Here is a 24,597-nt window from a genome sequence, read left to right as displayed (position 1 = left end):
TCAATCCACCGGTACAACCACCTTTAGGCACAAAATAAGCATAAAGAGTAAGGCAAGGTATGGATTACTCACAGTAGATAATTTGCATATGAAATAGGCAGAATATCAACAGCAAAATTCATACACTGATGCAGGCTCTTTCAGGCTGTTGACAGGCCACTACTGTTTGTATAACTGGTACCAATGCTCTTCTGAAAGAGCAAGCCCAGGAATCCCATTGTATCAGAGTAGATCAGTAACTATAGTGGCTGCAAAGTAACCTCCAGCAGCATTCTCATGTCTACTCACGGCTGCTCTTGAAAGCAATCTGATTGCTGATAGTAGTTGCACTGACATAGAATTGTTAACTCATAAAACTTTTAGTAGGTGTAATACACTGCTTTGTTTTCAACCCAGGAGATATGTTGTGACACTACAGTTTCTCTCTTGGCTTTCTACCGAAGGCCAGTTTTGTCAATCACACTCAAATTAAGAATTTCTGTCGCATTTGCAAAAGAAAAAAACTCTCCCTCAAAAAAAGTTTCATACTCTGTTTTGAAACAGTGAATTTATACTACTACCTATTTAAACTTTCACCTTACATAGCTAGTGGAGGCCATCTAAGGCTGTTCCGAATTAGCTACATTGAAATATACCTTGCGTAGCTTCTCTCTACTGTCATTTCACATGAATATAGCTTCCTATATGTAAAAAACTTAGTTCTTTCTACATAAATATACACTCTTTTGTCCACAAGTCTTAATAAAGGCAGGAGTCAGCTTCCTCTGACTCTTCAAGTCACTTTTAGCCTACAGAGGAAGGCTGAAATCTGAGGAGTGAGAAAAACATTTTGAGCGAATGCTTTTAAGAGTTACTTTATTTGCTTCTGGGCAGACCCTAAGTAATGTTAAATAAAACTGTATAAATCAGGCTACTGAGGCCAAACTACTCACTTTTTGCTCTAGAAGAAAATTGAAAGAAAAGCAGCCAATAGCCAACTGTCAATATAATCTGATTTTACTAATCTCAGCAGCAGCAAAACCAACCAAACAAAACACAAATCATGAAACTTTCTGCTACTTTGCAAATTGCATGTTTAATAATACTGTTCAATTTTTTCTAATAAATTAAAAGTAAAAAGGAGTAAAGTTTGCTTCCCCAAACAGTCTTCATTCTTTTATCTTTTTGAAGAAAACCATAAACCTTCAGGCTATCACAGTTCCTTCAGTTCACAACTGATCAACACTTAGTAGCTGGGTGTATGATTTTGAATAATACTGTACCTTTTATCTTGGTCTTCTTGATTATCGCTCACTTTGTTAACAGACAACAGCCTTTTATCTCTGGGAACCTGAGAACAACACCAGGCATGGGGTCAGGTAAATGCAACTGTCAGGTATTTGCAGCTTCAGACTGCTCTACTGCAACAACTAGAAAAACGTAACCAGTGTTGTCTAGTTCACAGATGCCAGGAGCTGTTTTTCTTTGGGAGACCGATTGTGAACCGAAAGATAATTTCCAAAGAGAAAAAAATGTAGGGATTGTTTTCTTTTCTAGTTCTTGGGCACACCAGTCTGGAGCAAAGCACTCTTCTATGTGTCCTTATCTTTGGAATATCACGCTAGGCCAAGCTATCTCAAAATCAAAGCTATATTCCCAAACACACAGACACACACACTTTTCACTGAATAATAAAAGATGAGAAGGAAGACACAATGCTTTGATGAGCTCTGCATGGAGACCCTTTCAGCTCAGATGAAAAAGGGTTTTCAATTAAACCACAAGCACCAGCTAAGTCCTCCTGTTATAGAGCAGTCTGGAGGGTGCAGGACTCCTACCTAGGGCAAGTTTATGGATCCTTCCCTTTCCTAGCATGGGGACAGGTCAGGGCACACTGGCATGTCATCAGAGAACACTGACTTGTGCTTTGCTGAGTGCATCAACAGCCATGAGAAGTAAAAATCCAGTCAAATCTGGCCCCTTGACAGACTTAGAATTGACAGCAAGTGACTTAAAAGATCTGTCTTCCCACATACCAGTTTCCTGACACCAGCATAGATACGGTATCACCAAGGGCAAAGTTGCTGCCATGACCGGTTTTTTTTCTTTTCTTGCTGAACCAGCAATTTGGGAGCTAAAACTTCTATCTTTTCCAAAAGAAGGTATATCCACTCCATCACAGCAGTTAACTCAGGCTTAAAGAGCAAGAATAGACCTAAGAATGGGCTAAAGCTATGCATTTTATCTTTAAATACTTTAAAGAAATATCAGGAAAATATCTAAATTTAGAGGAAAAATACTACGGTGCACTACAGTAGCCAAGGTTAATATCTGCTGTATCTGCAAGACAGCAGCACAGTCAGAGAGTGCTAGCCAGAGCCTTTCCTTCTCTTACGGACATCCTCCCTCCCTATTAAGCATCCTGCTGGTTAAAAATACTCTTTCATATATTTTAGAAGTGGAATCTAAGCCACAGTTTGCACATGTTGATTCCCCTGTTAAGATCATATCTTTATCCCTGAAGGAGGGTCTATGTTTAGGTAAATATCACTAGAAGAAAAAGGAGAAGAAAAAGAAAAAACCCAAACAGTTAAGTTCAAATAATTCCTATTGACTGGAAAAAGTATTTCAAGAATATAACCCAGCATGTCAGAATAAATAAGCCAGATGGTAAATAAGGGCAATTCAAGAGAGTATAGTGGACTGAAGTCCTCCTCTAAATTTCCACATTACAGCATAGAGGTTGAAGTTTGGTTTTAAGTTCCTGTTTGAGAGCATCAACAAGAGTTATCCTCTTCTCCTAGTTTAAGACAGAAATAGTTATGACTGAATGCTGGAAATGGCTTTGAGAGCAACATGGCTTATTCCACCTGATCCCCAAGTCTTTTGCAACTGCCTGGAACAAGGAACAGACATGTCTCTCAGAACATCGTTTTGAGAAGGAAAAGGGTTGTTCTCTAGTTTTATTTAAAAAATCCAGCAGATTAATGACCTGCTACATACAAAGGTATTACTAAGACAGAAGCCAACACTGCAGATGTTCATACACATCCTGAATTTTACAAATCTACATTAACTTCACAGAGTCTGGCACTGTGGTAGCTCTGACAAGTAGAGAAAAGGACCTTTCTTCTTTCTCAGTGGGAAACGCTTTTCTCTACTAACAATAACACACAAAAGCAAGGAACATCTCTTGAAATATAATCAGTAAAGAAATTAAAACAATATTTAACCGTAAGGTTGGTATATGGCATCTTGCCTACAACCCCTTCTCCCGAACACTCATTTAATGACCGTAGCAGAGACTAAAGAGCAGCCCATTCTCTAAAAGCATTTATACTAATAAATACTAAAAGCAAAGGGTTTTAATTTTAAATTTACATTCCTGCTACTTCATCATGAATTACAAGGGGAGCTGGCATTGTTCTGCTGGCTTTCACAGAAGATCATGTCCAATGCAGGCACAGGTGGCTTCAGGAGTACTGAGACAGTTTTAAATGAACAATTTCATACTTAAGTGCTTCATAGGCAACACTGCTTCCATTTGCAGAGTACAAAGGGGTCAGCCCGGATTTCAGGGTGAAATTTCTGCATTACACAGTGATGCACCCTGTAGGACTCTCCTCTGATTCCAGCAGAAATCTCAAACATACCTCTACTTAAACACTATGAAATATACAAAAAAGAAAGGTGGTATCAAAATGGTAGGTAAAGCTCTGGGCTTAGAACCTGACATAAACTTAAACTGTGTGTGAGTGCTTCCCCTGCAAATTGACTTAGATCTCTGTCTCTGTGTCCAGCTCCATTTCTGTCCTCCACCTTTCTATTTAGACTGCAAACTGCCAGTGCAAGGGCTAGACCTCACTGTATGTTTGTATACAGCCTACTGCAATCATTATACAAATAAAAATAACATGGGAAACTGTCAGATGAGAGATACTTCAGTTAAAGAGCGAACTAAAACATGTATGGAATGAACCAGAAAAGCAGACAAACCTACAGATGGACAAGGCCTCCCCTTTTCCGCTTTTTAAAGAATAATGCAAGTATCCGAGCACAAATAAAAAGGGGGCCAATTCATCCAATGCTCTTGCAAGGGAAGAGGAAGAATGCTATGCTCAAAAAAAAAAATCATAGTGGCAGATTTAATACAGGAATTCTGATTTTGTTTTTTATCTCCAGAACTAAACACATCACAACAGCCTCAGACAGGCTTTGTAAAACGGAAAGGGTGCTTGATGCAAGTATCGGAGAAAAAACAAGATGCTGGGACTTCTGTCTTTGAAAACTGGCTCTTTTGATGCCTCTTAGAGCGGTCCCCTGCAAGTGCAGCAGGGATGAATAACAATGGAGTTACCTACTTTATAATAGTCATACAATAGGCCAAGAGCAGCAGCACTGTCCTCATCACCATTTATGCTCATCATAGCCTTGGTAGCTGCTGTTAGGGGATTCTCCAAATACGACTTCCAGGCTTCATCTTCGCTGGTGTAGGCTCGTCTGGTGTTGAATGAAGTGTCATTTGGCACTAAGGCCACAAGTCGCTTGTTACTGCATAGACAGGAAGAATAAAATGGTGATCCAGAAAGGATTATTTTATTCACAAGGCATGTTAAAGAACATCACATAGCTCAATGAAAGTGATATGACTACATCAAGCAAGCATCTCTGCATTAAACTTGGTGACAAATATTCATCAGTATTAGGTATCTTCAGTATTTAAAAAAAAATTAAATGTGTGCAGACCTTGTGATAATAATTCAAATGTATTTTTACTAATATACAGATAGTGTTATCAAAATATTTTAAAACTATTTGGAAAAAAAGGAAGTAACAACATAAGAACATTTTGCCCCAGTACTTTTGCTAGATGTACACGTGATTAGGAAAAAATACATTTAACTGAAATCAGTTATAATAAGGTATGAATGGAAAAAAAAGTATCCAATAGTAATCTAGTGTTTACCTAAACAGAGTATAGTTCGGTATTTAATAACTGGGTACACCTTATAATTGAGCTATTCTCTGCTTTTGGAATGCAATTTGTCTGTGATTTCAGAGAGGTTTTCTGTAACAGGACATGAGCAATGGGTCCAGTGGATGGAGTAGTCAACATATTCGGTCTCAATTCACAGTTTATCACCCACCACATCTAGTTACAGACCCATGGCAATACACACAAGACCATTAGTAAGTGGGGTTTGCAGCAGAGCAGTTTCCAGCAGCCTGAAAGTGGTACAAACTGACCACTGCCTGTGTGCATCGCGAGAGAAGCTGTTGCACTGCAGCTATGGCTGAAATTTACAGTACAACGGAAACATAAATGAAGATAATAGTACCTGCCTTTGTAAAATGTTCAATAAACTTATGGATAAAAGAGCTATGCAAAAAAAATTTTTTTTTTAAAGTTGCATTCCTATTACACAAGACAGTAGGCAAACAGATTAGGCAGGGAAATAGTGGAGTGAGGGGTGTACTGCTTAGCCCATGTTGCAAGAGCACTGTCAAGAATTGTGGCTCAAATTACAAGGATCACGATTAAACTTTTAACACGTTACATCTTACATATTTGAAAGCTGCAAAGATGGCAGAATAACCAAATATACTGACTTAACTAGCGAAACCAGCAGTTATTCCTAGTGACCTTCATAAAACATTTCTTGCCATCTTCTACATAAAAACTGTTCATTATTCAGCCTCCTCTTTTTGCTCTCCCATACCTGTGGCGGTGCCAGCTCCACAGACCTAATCCAACCAACTGCCGCTACTGCACAGAGAGCGGCATTCAAACACTGTGCAACTGAGCCTTCTATTTGATTTCAGAAATACGATTTGATAAAAGCACAACTGAACCCACACAGTAAATGCTCCCGGGTGCCGGGAGCATGTCTTGCTTGGCCCCCAAGCCGCAGTGACCGGCAAGCTGGGGCTTCGCCCAGCGCTCCGCTGCTGCCTGAGTGCAGGTTACCTGCAAAGTGCATGCTCAGGTGTTTAAGGAAGAAGAGGGGGATGGTGGAGATTATCATCGCTGTGGTACAGAGCACTGTTTACAAGTTTCTTTATTTAATGAAAAACAAAATAATCCATCTGGTACACAAAGCACAGTTTTATGAGCTCTATGGGGGAAGAGAGCATTTCATAGCTTCATATCACAGAATACAGCCAACAATTACAGTTTAGATTATATTTTCCTTTCATCTAAAATATCTGGATTTTTAGAAGCTTCCTTTCTTTTCCAAGGGCCTTTCTGCCTGGCCTTTTGCTGTCTCTTCTAAAGATTTTTGTCCTTCTTGTTTCCACAGATACATTTGTGTTGTTACAGGTTTGCTTCAGCAAGTGAAGCTGAAGCATAAATTAGGAGCCCAAAGAAAGAGAGAGAGAGAACTGCTAGGTCTGCTTGCCTTTTCAATGCCTTATTGTTAATGACTCAAATCAGATTTGCAACAGCCCCGCTGTTTGTGCCAGAGGTAGCTGAGGGCCTGTTCCCACTCTGGAGTAGCCAATTCTCCCTGGCTCAGAGGCAATTATTCCAGGCAAGGATTCTCCTTTCCTCAACAAAGCTCCCCTTCAGCTAAACCCAGGCTGTTTCACCGCATGGGCAGCTGCCCATTGCAACACACAAAATACCGCTCGCTCTCCTTCCTGTAGCAATCTTCCCTTACAATCAATAACTGCCTTTTGTTACTCGGAGTGCTCACAGCCGTGCGATAGTCATAATTGATTTATGAGCACTACAGGCAGACGGTGAGCTGCCCTTTAAAAACACACTTTGTAAGAGTTGGGCTGTGCTTGTCTGCACAAATGCTGGAGGGGAGGAGTCAATCTGTGCTGCTCTAACTTAGTCAAGACAATCTTAAAGCAATGAAGAGAGTGCTGTCCCTCAGAGGTGTTACATACGATTGTATAGGGGAGAAGCTAAAGTAAACAGGATAAATGCTCTAGGAACAGCCACTCAGTGAGTAAACAGTTGGGATGGCTGGAAAGGCACAGGTGCATAGACCTAGAGCCTCCCCAACACCTTCCCAGAGCACATTTTCTCTAAAACCCAGGTTTTCACCTCTAAAAAACTAAACAGCCATGTCCTCTGCTTTGAGAGATGGTCTGCACCATAATCAACCGACACACTCATTGTGTTTACTCTGCAAACAGACTGAAACAATAGCACTAAGAAAAATAAAAAACTTCCTCATCACCCCCATCCCTGTAATCAGCTCTGTGGGAGGTTAATGGTCAGACCTAATTATCATGATTTAACATAGTCAATCATTTCAAAGATTGTATCCAAAGCAGTCAGCCAAAAACAACTGTGCTCACTTTAAGAAAACTTCTCTATTAAGGTCCTCTGGATGGGAGGGAGGGTTTCTCTTTAAGAAATGAGACTTATGTGTGCACACACATTCCTTTTCCTTTTCCACCACTGCTGAACCTCCCGGACAATTTCAGCCAAATGCGACAGAGAAGTAGCAAAGTCTCCCGTAACCAGAGGAGATAAATACTTTATATATTAATATATGCTAAGAAAACCCAACCTCCTGAGCAAGGCTCTGCACAAGTAAGCTCCCCTGGTCCCATCAGGAACCCTTCCATGCCAAGGCACACCCAGATGTGTAACTGATGACAGCAGGCAGCTGCTTGGAGACTGACTCTGGTGGCACCTGGACCATGGGGAAGACAAAGGGTGACACCTACAAGAAACGTTAAGAGTATTCCCACAGGAAAGCCCTGCTCTGAATGTCCCACCCGTGAGAAAAGCATCAGTTGGAGCCTGCAATTAGCAACACATCTACAAATCTTATCAAAAGCTGCAAATCCATCAGTGACCACATTCACAGAGAACCACTCACTTAAGGAAGGAAGATGGGCCAAGATTGCAAGTGGAAGACCTCATCAGCCATATCGACAAATATCCACTGTAGCCCCAGGCACATCTTCTAAAATAGCCTGCATAGCCTGCCAAAGAGCAGAAAACAAGCCCAACTCTGACTGCGCCCGTTCCTTACCCGGGCTAGCCCACTGCCCCTCTAGCTGGTGGTCAGGATGCATGCTAACCAGAACACAGCCAGGAGGACCGTGCCTGTACAAGCAGAAAGCATACCATTATCTTACCATGGAGATAGACCTGAACAATTGAGGATACTTTGTGCCTAAAAAGCACGTTTCCTTTCAGGCTATCAGTTGACTCCCTAATGAATGCAAAACGTTTCAGTTGTTTTATGTTAAACAGTAGTAGGTGCTTACATATCTTAATTTATAGGTGTGTGAGGATGAAAGGTATTTTCTGAGGAATGGTCTAGCTTAGGAGCTAGATTGCCCTGACACTTGAGTGTGTACGTCAAGACTAAACTTCAGATGGCCTTTATTTTGCAAAATCTTTTCTTTTTCCCCCAACTGTTTAGTAGAGATTTTCTTCTTTGTACCATCTTACATGATTTGTGTGCTTTCCTCTTAAGAAAAGATGTACGTAAGTTTTCCAGATTTATACCAGTTATGGTGATTTCTGCATCTGGTAAACTGATATTTTTGAACTTATTTAAAATTAAGATTATGGAATTTTATAAAACACTATACAAGTGTAATGTATAAATAGACATGCCCAAGTCTGTGCTCACTTTGTTTCATTTCAGTTACTGCAGTACGACAACATAAATTGGAGAGGTACATTGTACTTAATGTCAATAAATTAGCTGAATGGAAAGGGCTGGCCTTTCAAGCTCTTCTTCAGATTAGAGATAATAAACTTTCAACAGCTAGCACTTGGGGCTCCAAATTCCTACTAAGGGCAAATTCTCACCCAGCTTGACACAATTAGTGAATTAGCTTACACAGAATCAGAAATGCCCATTAACACATTCATGAACCATGGTGAAAGGCTGCAGCTTTGTGATCAGAGCTTGCTTTCCATTCAGAAACAAGATGCCCTACCTGCCAGTCTCTCTCAGCCAATTTTGATGCTCAAGAGCTTTTTGTTGAATTTGCAAAGTTCATGCAGCCCTCAACCTCTCTGCTAAATTTGCCACTAAGTACAGCTGTATCCTACCTTCCTCCATCGTATGCTCAGCATTACATCCTGATCCAGGTGGTGCTAGTGGGGAATAAAGTCTCATCCTGCCTGCCCGCCAACTTTTGCCTTGCCCAGGAAATTCACCCCTGAAATCCAAAGCAGACTGTTAAAAGCACAAAGGTGGGCATCCAGTTGAGGCGTTTCCGGGGGGGGGGCGTATTGCTTTTTTGGATATTGCATTTGTTCTTTCAACAAACTTTAAAAAAGTAAGAATCGAGCTACTCCATGCATATCCCTGCAGCCTCCTTTGCTTCCAATAATGCCTTAGGACTTCCCCCTCCCTGCAAAGGCTAGGTGCCAGATGGGAACACAGCAAGCAGTGTGTGTGAGGCAGCAGAATGGGAGGAATTCTCATTCCCAGGTTTCAGCCCAGGTCTGAGCCTGCCTGTTCTTAAGCCTACGAGACAAAAGCACCGAGCACATCTGCGCACATGCTCTGCAAACTGTCCCTTCAGGAGACAAGATAGGAGGCTTTGGCCCATACAGCTGTTATAAAGCACACAGAAATTTTAGCACTGGTCAAATAACTGGAAAAGGGAAGACAGACTCATGTCATCATAGCTCCCAGCCCAGCATGTCAAGGCCATAGGATATTTATCATAAGCTCCTTTTTAGCTGGATGTTAAGAAGGTGCACAGGGATATTGCCGCCAATCGGGAAACCCTGGGAGAAACACAAATTCTAAAACGAGATGCTAGCCAAAGGGACCACTTCTATGTTGCATGCAGGCATGCACCACACACCATGTTGCATGCTGGGTTTCCGATCCCTCGATTGTCCAGATCAGAGACCTGGCTGAAGTATGCTATGACTCAGTGTGCTACAGGAAAAACACCTGCCTGCTTAGTCTTTCCTCCAGTGCAAAGTAAGACATGGGGAACTTCAAGAATGCCTGCGTTTCATTTGGTATGACAAAAGGTACAGGAGCATGCTCCAGCCACATCCAAGAGCTGGAAAAAGAGCTGAAGCTCCCACTTCAGTTTTGACATAGCTAAGGAGGGCAGAGTGTGATCATTTACAAGCATTTCAGTAGCTCTAAAGCCCTCTAAGTTTACTTTACACTCACATAAATCTCAGTTCAGCTACAAGGCTACTATAAAACAGATTTAGAACAGATGTTCATACAATTTGTCTTACAACTAATATGAATTCACAGGCTCACGCTGCACTACTATGACCATTTAAAAGGCTGCTAAGGACAGATGCCACAGAAGCCAGATAAGTTAACCAACTTTAGATTCCAGATCATAAATTTCTTTCTGTGCTCATTATACAAAGAAGTATAAATCAAAGCTATTCCTAGTGCTTGAAACTATTCCTTTAAAGATTCTAACATTAGCCCAAATCTACTACTCTCAGCATACTCCTTTGCCTAGACATCACAATTAAAAAAAAAAAAAAACCAAAAAAAAACCCCAAAACACACCACCGACATGGGCGACTCACTGCAAGTTTTGATTTATTTAGTTAAAAAAAAGTTTAGACTCCTCAGTATTTATTGCCAAAAGTATAATTAAAAAGTCAGCAACATTGTTGTTTCAATTAGATAATAGTGTCCCGTTAAAACTACAAAGGAGCATAAATGTTTAACGAACAGGAAAATTATGGCCCATGTGTCTTGGTATTTTGTCTTTCATAGCCGACAATCACATCATTCCCAGAAGCACAAACAGGTCTCCAAACTGCACTTAGCCCAATCCAGTAAGCATATAAATAGACAAATAACTTGAGTGAAGGAAAATCAAAACATGTAGACCACCAGGAAACCAGAAGATAAGATGCCCTCTGGCCCAGCCAGCAGTCCATACCGAGGAAAAAACTCCCATTAAAGAGGCTGAGTAATTTTGCCTACTACTGAACACAGGTTTGGGACTCTTGCAATTTGGGACAATTATTCTTTTTGAGCACAAGACAAATCTGAACAAGATTGCACATGTTAAATTATTAAAAGAAATTATTTTACCTTTACAAAACACTCCGAGAGGAAGTAAAGTAATACACTGAGAGCAGAAACAGCGAATGGCAAAACAGACTAGTTCAACAATTAGATGCCTACTAGAAGTTTTATTTGTTTTTACTCAGAACCAAAATAACTTGAGCATGTAATAGTGATTAAAAAGATTAAAACAAATAGGTGATTCATTAACATCGACAAAAAAAACTATTATTAAGTATGTCAAAGTGGAAGTACGAAAAAGAAATCTGACACAAGGATTAAATACATACAAATGTGTACTGAGGACTAGTTCAAGTAGGCAATTACCCTGAGAGACTTTTATACCTATGATTTCAGAGACTTTTTTTGTTTCACTTTTAATTAAATATTATTTCTACCAGACAGTAGTTTGTTATTAGTGCACTAAGTAGCCTGTTGCCTTTTTTTTTTTTTTTTTAAACCAATCAGAAAACAGTCTCAGAAAAGGGCAGGTTTCAGCATATTTGTAAAAAAACCACTGACATGTCAAAAAATCCGGAGCTCACAGCATTACTGCAGTAGCTAACAGAGTTGATCAGAATCATCAATTACTTAGCAGCTTCATATCAGGCCATGCTCTCTTTTGCCAAGAAGCGTACTTCCAGCGTGCAGAGCACCCAAGGTTGTTTTAGCTGACTGGAAGCAGCCAGCAGTAGGCTTTAAAATTAAAACAGGTCATGACAAGGCTTCCCAGACCTGCTGCAGTTTAATCTGACCCTTGGCCCTTGTTCATTCACTGCTTCCACCGAGTTAATGGAAATGCAATAGTTACTGAACTGATAGCACTGATTGCTTTTTTTTTTTAGAATATGGAATTTTTTACATGGTCAGAAGGAAAACATGAATTCAACAACTGAGAAATCCTGGGAGTCAAGATTTCCCACAAATATTTAAAATAAGAACACAAAACCAAAAATATACTTTACAGAACAACTAAAATACAGAATTATGGAAGACGCCATTATCTCCCACTATTAGTAAAATTAACAAATCTACACATACACGTAATCTTCGAGGTTGGAGACATATTCTCAAGCTACAGGCATGTTGCAATATTTGACTTCTCCACAGTTCACATGCACTAAATAAGGTTTCCTTGGTAAAATATTTCACAAGCAACAGTTCTCCTCTTTATGAAGTTAGTACTATCAAAGAATAGGACAGTGTCGTGGTATACTAGGATGTCTGAAACAATTACTTATCTTTTAATTTGCTACTACTGTCCCAATCACTGATTAAAAAGCTCATGAAGATTCATCCCAGGATGAATTCCTAGATCAGCATTTTGAAAGTGCAATTTTGTGTGTATGCATCTACAAAAAAGGGCAGCTTAATTGGCTCCTCCATAATCATGGGGAAAAAAAATTTAAGGTAACCATCAATGGTCTGCACTGGATTAATATTTGCGAAAATATCTGACAACAAATGTCAACCAGTGCAATATCATTTCCCCTTCAGATGTCCCTGCCAGAACGAGAATGATGATGTCCCTGCTGGCCCTTCCACAGGAAAGGGGTTATTCCATCATTACAATCAAGTAAGTGACCTGGGAAAATCCCCTCCCTCCTGTTCTGCTTTGATCTTCAGTCTGGTCTCAGACTTCAGCACCAGAGACACAGCAGTGTTAACAGCTATCCTTACTCCTCTCAGTTAAGCTTATGATTGCAAGTTCTACAAAGTTCTGCACACCACCTTCCTTGCACAGAGATGGTTTTCTGGGGAACATCCGTGACAGCCTGTCTGACATTTGAAAAGTGCAAGCACTAAACACCTCTAATTCCTGTTTCTCCATTCACTTCCAGATGAGTGACACTTTGGAAAATTCATCTCAATGGATGGCCTATCTAGACACTCAGCAGCGGAGGGGGAAAAAAAAATAATTGAGTAGTCTGTGACCTAATTGCCACTCAACATCTGCTGATAGGAAACTTTGGCCCCCAAAGAAAAAATTAAGAACAATTCACAGAATCACATTGTAAACCATAAACGCCCTTTGTTGTTATAGTACTAGATGTTTACGTTAAATATTATGAAGGCAGCATCTACATTTACCCACTGAGGAAGACATAGGAAACCAGGGCAAAATCACTCCGTGAAGAGTCCAAGATCAACTTCTGCCACAGACACTATGAAGCAGCAAGCTATACGTGAACATGCCTCCACTGACACATGGGAGCAGGTCTGAACCCATTCCCACCTCCAGGCTCGCTCTCCCCTCAGTTATTTACCCACAAGCACATGCTCAGCTGCAGACCCAGGCTGCCCCAAGTCCTCCTTAATGTGGTCAGTCTGAGCATGCCCCAGCCCCGTCTACCTGGTGTCCCAAGTAGCTCTTGCACATACTGGGGGTGTTGGGAGCCTGACAAGCCTGACTGACAGGCAGCCATGCAGCTGGCCAGCTAGCAAGAGAGCCACAGCGACCAGCACGCTCAGGCCTGCTACCAAGCCTGCTCTTTGTGCAACTGCAGTCCCAGCCTACACAGGACTCACGACTTTACACAACTCCAGGAACAGCAGGGACACAACTGTGGCATTTACCAGGCAGATCCCAAGTGGTTGTACAATTGCTGCTCCTCATTCACAGGGGTACTGGCAATCTCCAAAACCCTGTTAAGTTTCACAAGTATTGAGGTCACCAATTAGCTTCACTAATGCAGTAATTATGCATTTATGCTGCAGTATAATGCAGCAGAGCCATTAATCTGGAGTTCTGTGGTGATAATTGTTTTTCTGTATAGTACAGCAAGAACAACTTTTCAGCCTATAAATGCAGAAGTGAACCCTGGAATCATCTTTACATGCTGCAAAGGGGATGCTCCCTCCTCCCAGCCCTATGTGCCCTGGCCTCCATTCAATCCCCAGGGTCCCCTCGTGATGGCTCTGGGAACTCAGTAACGGAAGCAGCTGCATGGACCTCCAAAATGTTCATAGAGAGGCAGGGACACGCATTTCCTTCTGCAGACATTCTAGTTTGAACAGTTCCGTCTTTAACACCTGACGTTTCCTTGCACCCCCTCTGCATATGAAGAAACCAGACCGATGAAAAATGGATATTAAAAATAACCTCCAAGAGGAGATCAGGCTACTCTCAATCCAACACTCCCCTGAGCCAGTTCTCTAGCTGCACAAACAGCTCTACTGACACAGCTGAGAGGGTGGAATGGAGGCAGGAACAAGTGGCCACAGCCTGCTTAAGTCGGTACTACCTCTGAAAAATGCATATGAAATCATGCCTTATCTCTTCTGACCAGTAGGAGTTTGTGCAAGCAAGCAGGCAAGACCCAGCTTAGGCAGAAAGACTTAAGGGGAAAGACAGGGAGATATGCACACTATCTTAAGGATAATCTCCCTTTCCAAGCTCCTCAGTTAGCATTAGAATCAAAGGACTTGTTCTTTAGCATTTTCACCTGACTGTCCACCTTCCTCCCTTAAAGCTGACGGTGCAGGTAGCACTACAGCACCCCTGTCCCTGCTCCTCCCTCCAAAGAGGGACACTGCAGGCAGCCCTGCAGAACCATTGTGCTGCAGGGGGTGTACCACCTCTCCAGAAAACCTGGCAAATCCCTCTGAAGGACGACACAGGAACATATTTTTCCAGGCCTTCCACATCCCCTCAGCCACTTAGTCCTCTACATCAGCATTTCACTAGCACAAACCCCACAAAAACAGGTCCAATGACACTGACAAATTAACTGACCTCAAAATAATGAGCTTCCCTCTCCAGTCTTGCCTGTAGGGAAGATCTGTTTTTAAGTAAAAGAAAGGCCATGTGGAGGAGAATAACGTTGTACTCTCTGGATTAGGTTTTAATTGGATATAATTAGAGCCTAACCCCCCCCCCACACCCCCCCCCAAAAAAAAAAATACAACCAACAAAACAAACCTTCCCATGCAAACTCCCCCCACCAGTCTAGTATCTCATTCCACCTGGTCATCTTTCCTGAAAACAAACATATTTGTCTTTTCATGTTACACTCATGTATGGAGCCCAAGGGATTTCTTTACTTTCTATTTCCTTTTCAAACTCTTACCTGCCACCTATGAATTTTCCAAACACCTTAACCAGAAACAGATCACAGGCATACCTGCAACAGGGCAACTGCTGTTACTTGAGGGTATGTGCTCTGCAAGTGCTCTTACATTCCTCACAGTGGTAACAGCAGCAGTGCTACAGAGAGCAGGGGATGAAGGGCATTAATGCTCCAGTCTCAGTAGCTTACACCTATGCCATACTGTTCCCTGTTGGGAAGGAAGGATAGTCCTGTAGCTTAGGAGCATCCTACACCCAGAGAGGAACGACTTTTGCTCTACTTTCTTACATGAGTTACATTTCCACTGCACCGTTTTTCTGTTTCAAAGCTGACTGTGGTATGAAGTTGCTCTTCCCACTACCCCCATATTCCCCTCCCACTACCGTTAACTGCCCTTGATCGGCTGCAGCCTAGTTTCTGACCCTTTGCTGAAACTACTGGCAACTAGGCTCAGCCAGGGAGTAACTTGCAGGCCCTTTTCACCTTTGAGCAGTTCTGGAACTGCCCATTGCTTTGGGATGCCCTGGGCAGTTAATCTGGTTCCCCTCCCAACTTGATGACTGCTCTTTCAGCTGCTCCTCCCTGCCTCACCAGCATCCCTCAGGGCTCTGTCCTTATTCCCTTCCTGGCACTTCAATCGTTGACTGTTCTTATCTGGCCACCTAAGGCATTAGCTCCCATCCCCTCTGCGATGAACTCCCAAATTCCTCTTTGTTACCAACTTCAACCACCATCAGTTTAAGGTCATGTCAGAAACTACCTTTGCACTACTCCACTGTCAGCTGATGTTTGAAAAGGCCGGGACTAAAATTATTTTTTTAATCTTCCTCCCCTGAACCGTCCCGTCTCTTCCCTACCAGGGCAGCCAACCCTGCTGTCTTCCTTTGTCGGATAATCCCTTTCTTTCACTCCTTGACAGGCAGGCTGTCACCGGGCCTCTCTCAGTCCCACCTCTCCAACACCAGGCCCCTCCTCTCTGCCCCCTTTGCCACAAAGGCCCTGGGGCGCCCAACGAGGGCTTGCACCTCCGCAGCACCAAGCGTAGCCGAGGTTACAGCCATGACTGGGGCGCTCCTACCTCCACCGGGACAGCAGTAAAACAAAACTGCCACCTCCTCCTTGGCCTCTGCAGTCTCCCGCCCTCCATCTTCCTTGCCCCGTTACTCTCCCCGGCCGCCTCCTGCAGAAACACTTAATAACCCGAGCAGGTAAAATGGCCTTCCCGCCTGGCTGCCTCACGGCGGCTCCTCGGCGCCGCACAGCAGCAGGCCGCCGCCACGCTCCCAGCCAGGCCCCGGCCCTCGCACCAAGCCACCTCGCCGCCATCGCGGCAACACGGACACCGGCTCTACCCCGCAGCGTACCGGGGCGGGCGGGGAAGGGGGTAAATAAAAACAGCCCCTGGTTTTAGGCCGATCGGCACGAAGCCATGATGGAACCGGACACGCGCTGGGGTGGCAGGAGAAGAGCAAGCCGCGGCCTGCGCGCCCAACGACAGCTCCCGCCGCCTCTCCCCACCCCGGCACAGGCCCCTCTCCCGCCGAGCCCTTCGCTGGCTCCGTCTCGGTCCTGCTGCCTGCCCCGGGGTGGTCCGGCACCACGGCCGGCGACCCCGGGAGGCAAGACGGCGGCGGAGGGGGGTGTCTTCCCACTTCCCCCGGCCTCGCCCGCCTCTGGGCGGGCTGCTCCGCACGCCTCGCCGCCGCCAGGCCCGGGTCCGGCCGCCACGGCCCGCGGCCCCCGCCGCCGTGCGCCCGCCCGGGCGGGAGAAGGGCTGCGGCGGGCCCGGGGCCGGCGGGAGCGGGCGGCTTCCACCTCCTCCTCCTCCTCCGGCGCCAGTACTGGGAAAGTTACTTTTTAACCCCGGGCGGAGGCGCCGGTCTCTCCGGGCAGCCGCGGGCCCGCCGGGGCGTCCCGCCGGGAAAACAAGGTCAGGGCGCCGAGGCTGAAAGCGGCGCACGCAGCGGCTGGGCCGGCCGAGGCTGGGCAGCACCCGGGCAGGGCACGGCCGGGCCGGGGCCCTTCCTCCCGCGGGACGGGCACAGAGCGCCGCGGGGCCCTCGCCCTGCCCGCCCGGCACCGGCCGAGGGGAGGAAGATGGCCGTGTCCTGCCCGGGATAAAAGCCCTTTGTTGCGCTAACACAAAAGCCAAGAAGCACTTTTCGTCCGGGGCCTTCGGCGGGCGGAGGCCGCTCCGCTCTTCTAGGGCAAGGAGAGCTCCTTCCCGAAAAGCGACCCTCGAGGTGAGGGCAAAAAAAAAAAGAAAAAAAAAAAAAAAGAAGAAAAAACGATAAGCTAAAAGGGGAATATAAAAAAAGTCGCGAAGCCCCCACAGCCCGCTGGAAAGCGAGGCGGGGGGCGGCGAGCCGCAGCCTTGTCCTCGGGCGCTCCGGGAGTTGCTGTGCCGCCCGGTCCGGCGTCGCTGTAGGGAGGGAGAGACGCCGTCCCGGCAGGTCCGCGTCCGCCACCGGAGAGGGGGAAACACAACCAGCCAGACGGGCCGGCCAGCCCCGCGCAGCGGGAGCAGCGGCGTGCCTGCGATCACTTACTTGTCCGTCTCTTGTGACATGTTTGATCCAATGAACTCTCTCCCCTTTTCCCGGTGCCTCCGTCTCCCTGGCGGAACTGGACTTTCAGGTCTGTGCAGGTGAAGGTGTGTGTGAACGCCCGGGACGGCAGAACCAGAGCTACTGGTAATTCTGCTTTCCTTCCCCCCCTCTCCCGGCTCCGCAGCCAGCCGCTGAGGTAGGACAGGTAGAGCCCCCTCCCCCTCGCATGTGGGGAGCGGCGGGGCTGGGGCGCCGGCGAGGCTCGGCAAAGCTCGGCTCGGCGCGGAGAGCGGCCGGGCCGGGCGCGCACAGGTAACTTTCCCGAGCGGCGCTGGATTCTTTCACTAAAGGAGCGGGGCAGAGGGACGAGCCGCCAGCTGATTGGGCGGCGCGGGCCGGCAGGTGCGCTGCCATTGGAAGAGGCGCGCACAGGTAAGGCTGCCGCCGAGCTCCAGGTAACGCACCTCGCGCCCGCGCCGCGCCGGGAGGCAGCCGCGGGGGCCGCCGCCGCCGCCGAGGGGAAGGAAGGGAGGGAGGGAGGGAGGGAAGGAAGGAAGGAAGGGGGAGCTGGCGCTGAGGCGGCGGGCAGCTCCGCCGTCAAACGACCCCTCCCTTCCCCCGCCGCGGACGGAGCGGGCCGGCCGCGCTGAGGCGGTGAGGCGAGGCGCAGGGCCGTCGGCGCCTCGCGTGGCGGCGGGTGGCCGGCCGGTCGCTGAGGAGAGGCCCCTCGCGTGTGGCGGGGCGCGATGGAGCGGGACACCCGGGCGGGCCGGCGAGCCTGCCCCCCGGCGAGCCGGCCGCGCCGCGGTCTGCCTGCTTCGTGCGCCGGGCCGGCGGCGGAAAGGGGTAGCCGTGCCCAAAATGTCCCGGCCGCCGCTGGCCCGTGGCTGTCGTTGCATGGCGCCCAGGGAGGCGTCGGCCTTCGCAAGGCAGTTGCGTAGATAGGTGTTTTTTGTTGGGTTTCGGGGTTGGGGTTTTTTTACTTTCAGTTTGGGTTTTTTTTTTTTTTTTTTGTTGGGTGTTTTTGACCTTACCTATGGTCGGGACTAGCTGGGTTTGACGTTGGTGAATGTCTTGGTGCAGAAGGCATCTCACGGCAGAGGGATGAAGTGGTGCCGGGAGGTGACACCCACTGCGTGGGTCTGAGAGCTAACAGTTGAGCTGGGGGGGTTGAAGGGTCTGTCTTGTCGTCAGGGGAAAGCTGGAGAGACAATGGGAAAGCTGGAACGGGGTGTTTATTGAAGAAGGCTCTGTTATGCAGGGGTGAAGTGGATAGAGCGGACCGTGCCGTCTGTCTGTTGGTCAGCCTTCAGTCCAGTATACTCTGCTGCGTACTTTGCCTGAAGACCTAAGTGGGCTTACAAGGGACAGGATCGGGCTGTCGTGGGCAGCAGCTTTGCCCCGGATGGGGAAGGTGAGGAAGAGGGCCTCTCCCCCCCTTGAGTCAGTTTGAGAAGAGGGAGTGGAAGGGTAGCAGAGAGACTTCCATCTGCTCCCACCTGTTCTCAGTCCCCATTCCTCCACCAGAGACAGGTCAGGACCCTGCTAATTCTTCCTGCTACCACCTGTCCTCCTGGAGATGCCTTCCTGTACTAGGCACCCGACTTGACTGCTGATAACCTCTGCTGTACAATTAGTGCTGTATTTTTAAAGAATGCACCATTATGTGGGGTAGGCCATTATATTACTTGCTGATCTTTGAAGACAATTAGCTGAATGATGCCAAAACCATCAAATTTATACTGTCTTAGATGAAGGCATTTTCTATTTTTTACCTTTGTTTTTACCTGACAGGGGAATGTAGTAGAAAGGATATTCACAGAAATATGTATTTGTATAACCAAATATATACTTATACATACATATATAAAACATGTAGTATTGCGATCTGGGGCCTGATCGTCTTTCACCTACTCCTGCAGTTGAAATCAAACTTGATCTTGTGAAGTCTTTGGTATTATGGGATCGCCATCAGGCACAAATATCTAAGACTGGGTCTCAGGCCTTATCTGTATTCAAAGTAACTAACCAAATCAAGCTAATTTAGTATAAATGAGTTCCAAGTCAATTTAAACATAGCCCCATGAAGATTTCCGTCACTTTAACTAAATGGAATTAGAAAAATACTTTAGCTAGATTAATAATACTTTGGTTGAGCACAAGATATTAGTTAGACTTTCTCCATTCACCAGTCACAGGAAAGAAACATTATTATACAATCTGTAAATCCAATCAGAAGTTGTTAATGTGGCCTGAATTTTGAATAACAAATACTGGTATTGAACTTGTGGGCTGTTATTCATAACAACACTTGTATGAATTATTTTGTATAATACATTTTGAGGAAGCCATAAGGCTTCATAAAACACAGAAGAGAAACAGAGTAATTTATTCATAACAAAAAATGCAGTCATTTTGCATACAGAATTACTATGTAATCTTAAAACAAGTTGAGCCTCTCAGACACATTACTGTGAGATACTGTGAGTTGTTGTGGAGAAATAGTGGTAGAATGCTGTAACAGTTTAAGTTAGTGAAGCCCCTCTGTTAACTGCAGAAATGATAAGGTTTCTTCTCCAAATATTTGTTATGGTGAAAGAAACTTTGAGACCTGAAAAGGTTACCTGTTTGAGCACCATCAATAGGATTAACGCCAATTCGGGTATCCTCTTTCTCTTTTTTAATTTTTCAATTATGAGAAACATTTGGATGTTGTTTTTTCCACCCTGTTTTTTCCTGCATGAAATGTATAGGAAGAAGGAGAGGAAGATCAGTGAAGAGCACTTTTGAAAATGCCACCTTCCCCAAGGTAGAAACGCTGCTGATGTGTGATTTTACAAGAAAGAAAACTGCATTTGATGCCATCTGCAGTCCTGGACCAAACCCAAACTGTAACTCAGACTGAAATGGAGTTTGTTGTTCTAGTACTGGGTCAAATACAAAACTGCCTTTAGCAGCCTGCTCTCAGGAGAGATTCTCTTATAATGAGGTAGCCGGGAGACTGAATTACTGCTCGCCGTCTTACGTGGTGTTCCAAGGTCAAAGTTAGGAATATAAGTGGAAATGCAGAAATGAACTCTTTGATTTGAGGTTGTTGGAGATGACAGCTGTTGTTTAGCTGGGACTTGCTTAGATGGAAGAATATACCCTGAAAATTATTTTAAATAGGTAGGTAGGCATAGGGCTCATCGTTTTCTGGATGAACCTTTTGCTTCAGACTGCAGACTACAATCAAATTGAAAGTGTTGGAGTCCACTTCTGGCAGAGCAGGTCAAACAAGTCCTACCTAATCCAGCCTGATGCTCATTCTTCATGATCTACAAGATTATTATAAACTAATCTGTTAGTCATTGAAAAATCAGCTAATGTTATTTCTGGCTAGACCAGTCTCGCTTCCTGTGGAATAAAGGCTGTGTAGAGCAAAAGTGAAATAATCGTGCAGTACATTATTGAAAATCTAGGACTTGTGTTTGGTATGTACAGGAAGAATTTAAAATAGTAAACTGCTGGGTTTTGTACTGTGCTTGCTTCTTTATTTTGCGCAGGAGCTGATAGTTTTTTGGCATTGTAAGGATTCAGTGTCGAATTCAAATGTCTAAAGCTTTACCTCACATTTACGCTATTTACTCCATAGCAGCTAGCGTCAATGTTGTTTGGACTTGCCAACACTGGGTAAAGGAAATAGAGTGTACAAATAAGGCTTAACTAGGCTTACTAATTGCACTAAGTGCTTAAAATATCTTTCAGAAAACTATTAAAAGAAGCCTATGAGATAAAAGATATTAGGGAGATATTTATGTCAAAACAATGTTGTAAAGCAGTTCAGTGAGAGAGCCGATGTTTGAAAACAACTGTTTTCAGTAGGCAACAATTACCACATATTTTTATTTGTGTCTGTCTATGTCATTGATGGCTGTTGATATAAAATGTACTCTCACAGTAAGTTCAAAGACAACCACCTACCTACTAATTTTGTGATATGCAACATTTACTGGTAATCCTCCTTATAGCCTTTCCTTTGTAGTCATCTTCTGCATGAAACTATATTTATTGGAATTTGTGCAGACCTTGATCCTCAAGTGACTTCAATGAAACCATCATGTACATCAAAATGAGCTTAAAAGATTTCGCTGCACCCCTCTTATACCCCAAACAGATCATTCTTACGCTCTAAGAATGAATTATGCTGCACTGTTAAAGAAAGTAATTCTAAGTAATCAAGATCCTGATAACAGTTTACTTCTAAAGCTTCACAATGAAACTATAAAAGTCCTATCAGAATAGAAGATTTTGTGATTAATGGCAAGTACTCGTGGATTTCTGTCATGCTGCCTGGAAACTGCAATTTGTGCTCCCCAAACAGGTCTGTGGGGAGCCCTTCAGCAACCTCGAGCTGTCGGGTGCCTCCACATCATGTATAACGGCAGCAGTTCAGCAGTGTGGAGGACCATGGAATATCAAGCATTTCCTGGCCACAGGGTAAGGTGTGGAGCTGAGCATGGCACTTTCTATTTGAAATGCTGATTTGCATTTCTTTTAGATTCATCAAAGCAGTATGGAAACATGTAAGAAAAAAAGGAGGGGCTTTATTTATTTTTGTTTTGCTCATTATGAGTGTAGAATTCATGGTTCTGAAAGATGTCTAAAAGTTATAACATGACTATCCTGTATATCTGCAACGCTGAGCTTAGGTAGTACAGCACACAGTCTTGTTTCGGCTTAAAACAAGAGAATTCATTTTTAGTGATGAAAATAGCTCACAGCATGGAAATCCTTTCAAGATCGAGACGTTGAGACAGCCAAGAAGGTGGCAAAGTCTGACAATAGATTGGAATATTAGGTTCGTACTTGATTAGCAGACATTAAAAGTACCAATCCATTTCATAAAGATTACTCACAGTTTTGGAACCAATTCAACAGAATTTAATATAGAATGATAGCTTTTCTGCAGATGCTTTGATCTACCTGATAGCGTTTTTTAGTGATTCACTCAAGCATTTTGAAACATTTGGAAAATACAGTTAGGTCACCTAATGACAGTAATTTTGCTTTTAGTGTAAAACCGTAGCGTGAAAAAGAATAAGAAGGCATCTCTGAAAGACAATTTAATGTGATGTGGGATCTGGGACTCTGGAAATACGTTAATTTTAAGATGACATTAACATTGGGTGATGTCATTATGGGGCAGAGCTAGAGAACCTAAATAACCTGACCTGTGAAAAAATGTTAAGAGTGCATCTTCCTGAAGCTTTTCCCAGCTTCCTGTGTTAATCAATGGGATCTTTGCATCAGCACAGAACAAAAGTGCAAATTCATAGATACATTTTGAGTAATCCTAACTTGAACTATTTTGGGATGAAGGTAAAATGCTATTAGTTTGTTTAGGTTGTGAACAGTTCCTGGGGAATGCGAGAAGAAAATTGTCCTAATACCTATATATCCTTTTTTCTTTAATTACTAGAACATTTTTTTTTACTTGCCAGTAGTAGTTTAAAACTTTTTCTCAAAATCAAAGGTTTTGCTCTTCTTTCTTTTGCTCTTCCTTCTTTCTTTTGCTCTTCCATCTTTCTAACACAGAATTCCTTCAGTTGTACAAAATGAGCCCACAGTTGTTCCTGGCACTGCAGTGGGTGCCTGAGGGGAGGTGGACTGACCTTCTTTAAGTTCCATGGAAGCCTGGACTGAAGGGTTCTCAGTGGGGAGTAGAAATGGCCAAGTCTGTGTTTGCCACTGAGGCTGCTGCTCCCAGCTCTCGTCAGTCAGTTCTTGAACCAGAGCATCATTTTAAAGGAATCTGAGATAGGGATGTGATCAACATGGGGAAAACCTAAGAGCTTCAAATGTCTTTGTGTTGGTTATAACCATGTAGAGAATTTAAAAAAATGTAGAAGCTCCACAGGTCTAAAATATTATACTGCAATAATAAGGATTCTAAAACCATGACGAATGTGTCTCTTTTTGCTCTAACAGTCTGTCCTAAAATAGGTGTAAGTGTTCCAGCATGCAGAAGGTGAAAGATGGCATATAAACAATTACTTGTTTACTTTTCCCACACTCAGAACTAGAGTAAATGCAGCCCAAAGAATCCACAGAAATACTTTCCAATGGGAGCAGCAGGAGTTGGGAAACAAAGCTGTGGACGTATCATCCTGTTTGCTTAAAAACAATGCGGTTTTCCCTCAAAATAGGTCAATACTATAATCAAATAGCAAGGTACTTAAGAAATCACAGCAAATGGAAAAAGCTGCTTTCAGAATCTGCTGAATAAGAGGTGGGGTTGATAGCCCCTGGGCTGTTGCTCATTTATCCATGTGGCTGCCCTCAGGAGCAGGGAAATGTTATTTTATTTGAAGGGCAGAGGATAAAGAGGATTGTCTGGTGGCACAAAAGGAACCAGTGTTGGAGCCAGGAGATCTCTGCAGTGCCTTGTTCTATGGAAAGGTCACTAGACCCTGTGTCTCTGTGTTTCTGTTTAAGCTTTGTCAGCTCTGCTTTTAGTACCTTTACAGACAGGTGTAGCAGTGTCACTTTCTACTATTTGTTGTTATTCTCTTTTGAAATAGAGGAGTATTTCAGAAGACTCCAACTCGTTTCGTTCATAAACATAAAGGCAGTATATAATATTACTCCATCAGGCTTTTTGGGCAGTGGAGGATCAGAGCTTGTTGACATAATCTTTGGCCTTTCTTACTGCCAGGGTTTGGTTCTTCAGTGCTCAGGACCTTCAAGATAATTTAGTCCATGGCTTGGGGAAGACCCCAGTTCTAGATCCCCTGCAGCTGCTTCATCACCCTGTCCTATCAGGTTCACCATCTCAGTGATACCATGTTTATACAATGCACATGCCCTGCATGCACCTACAAGCCTGCTTTATCTCTACTCAGACTGCTGTGAGAGTAGGTTTTGCTATTCCTCTGCTGTTGGAAGGACTTCCCTGACACCCAGGGAGATGTGGTAACTACTCTCTCTCATTCTGCCCATGTGTTGTGGGATAGCCAGACA

The 24,597-nt window shown here is 44.4% G+C and overlaps 1 protein-coding gene across 3 annotated transcripts in view; it reads right to left on the bottom strand.

Moving 5' to 3' along the window:
• GRHL2 (grainyhead like transcription factor 2) overlaps window positions 1-17,950 on the bottom strand; it is a 68,035-nt gene extending 50,085 nt beyond the window's left edge. For all 3 annotated transcript variants that reach the window (XM_049822327.1, XM_049822345.1, XM_049822336.1), the window contains exons 1-3: window positions 17,596-17,950; window positions 4,341-4,530; window positions 1,263-1,330 (exon numbers count right to left, since the gene is read on the bottom strand). In XM_049822327.1, the coding sequence (XP_049678284.1) occupies window positions 1,263-1,330; window positions 4,341-4,530; window positions 17,596-17,615 (278 nt within the window). In that variant the 5' untranslated portion in view covers window positions 17,616-17,950. The remainder of the gene's footprint in view (window positions 1-1,262; window positions 1,331-4,340; window positions 4,531-17,595) is intronic.
• Window positions 17,951-24,597: the final 6,647 nt, after the last annotated feature.

The sequence above is a fragment of the Accipiter gentilis genome, chromosome 2 (genome assembly GCF_929443795.1).
Source record: "Accipiter gentilis chromosome 2, bAccGen1.1, whole genome shotgun sequence".
Lineage (NCBI taxonomy): Eukaryota > Metazoa > Chordata > Aves > Accipitriformes > Accipitridae > Astur > Astur gentilis.
This window is presented reverse-complemented; position numbering and strand designations above follow the sequence as displayed.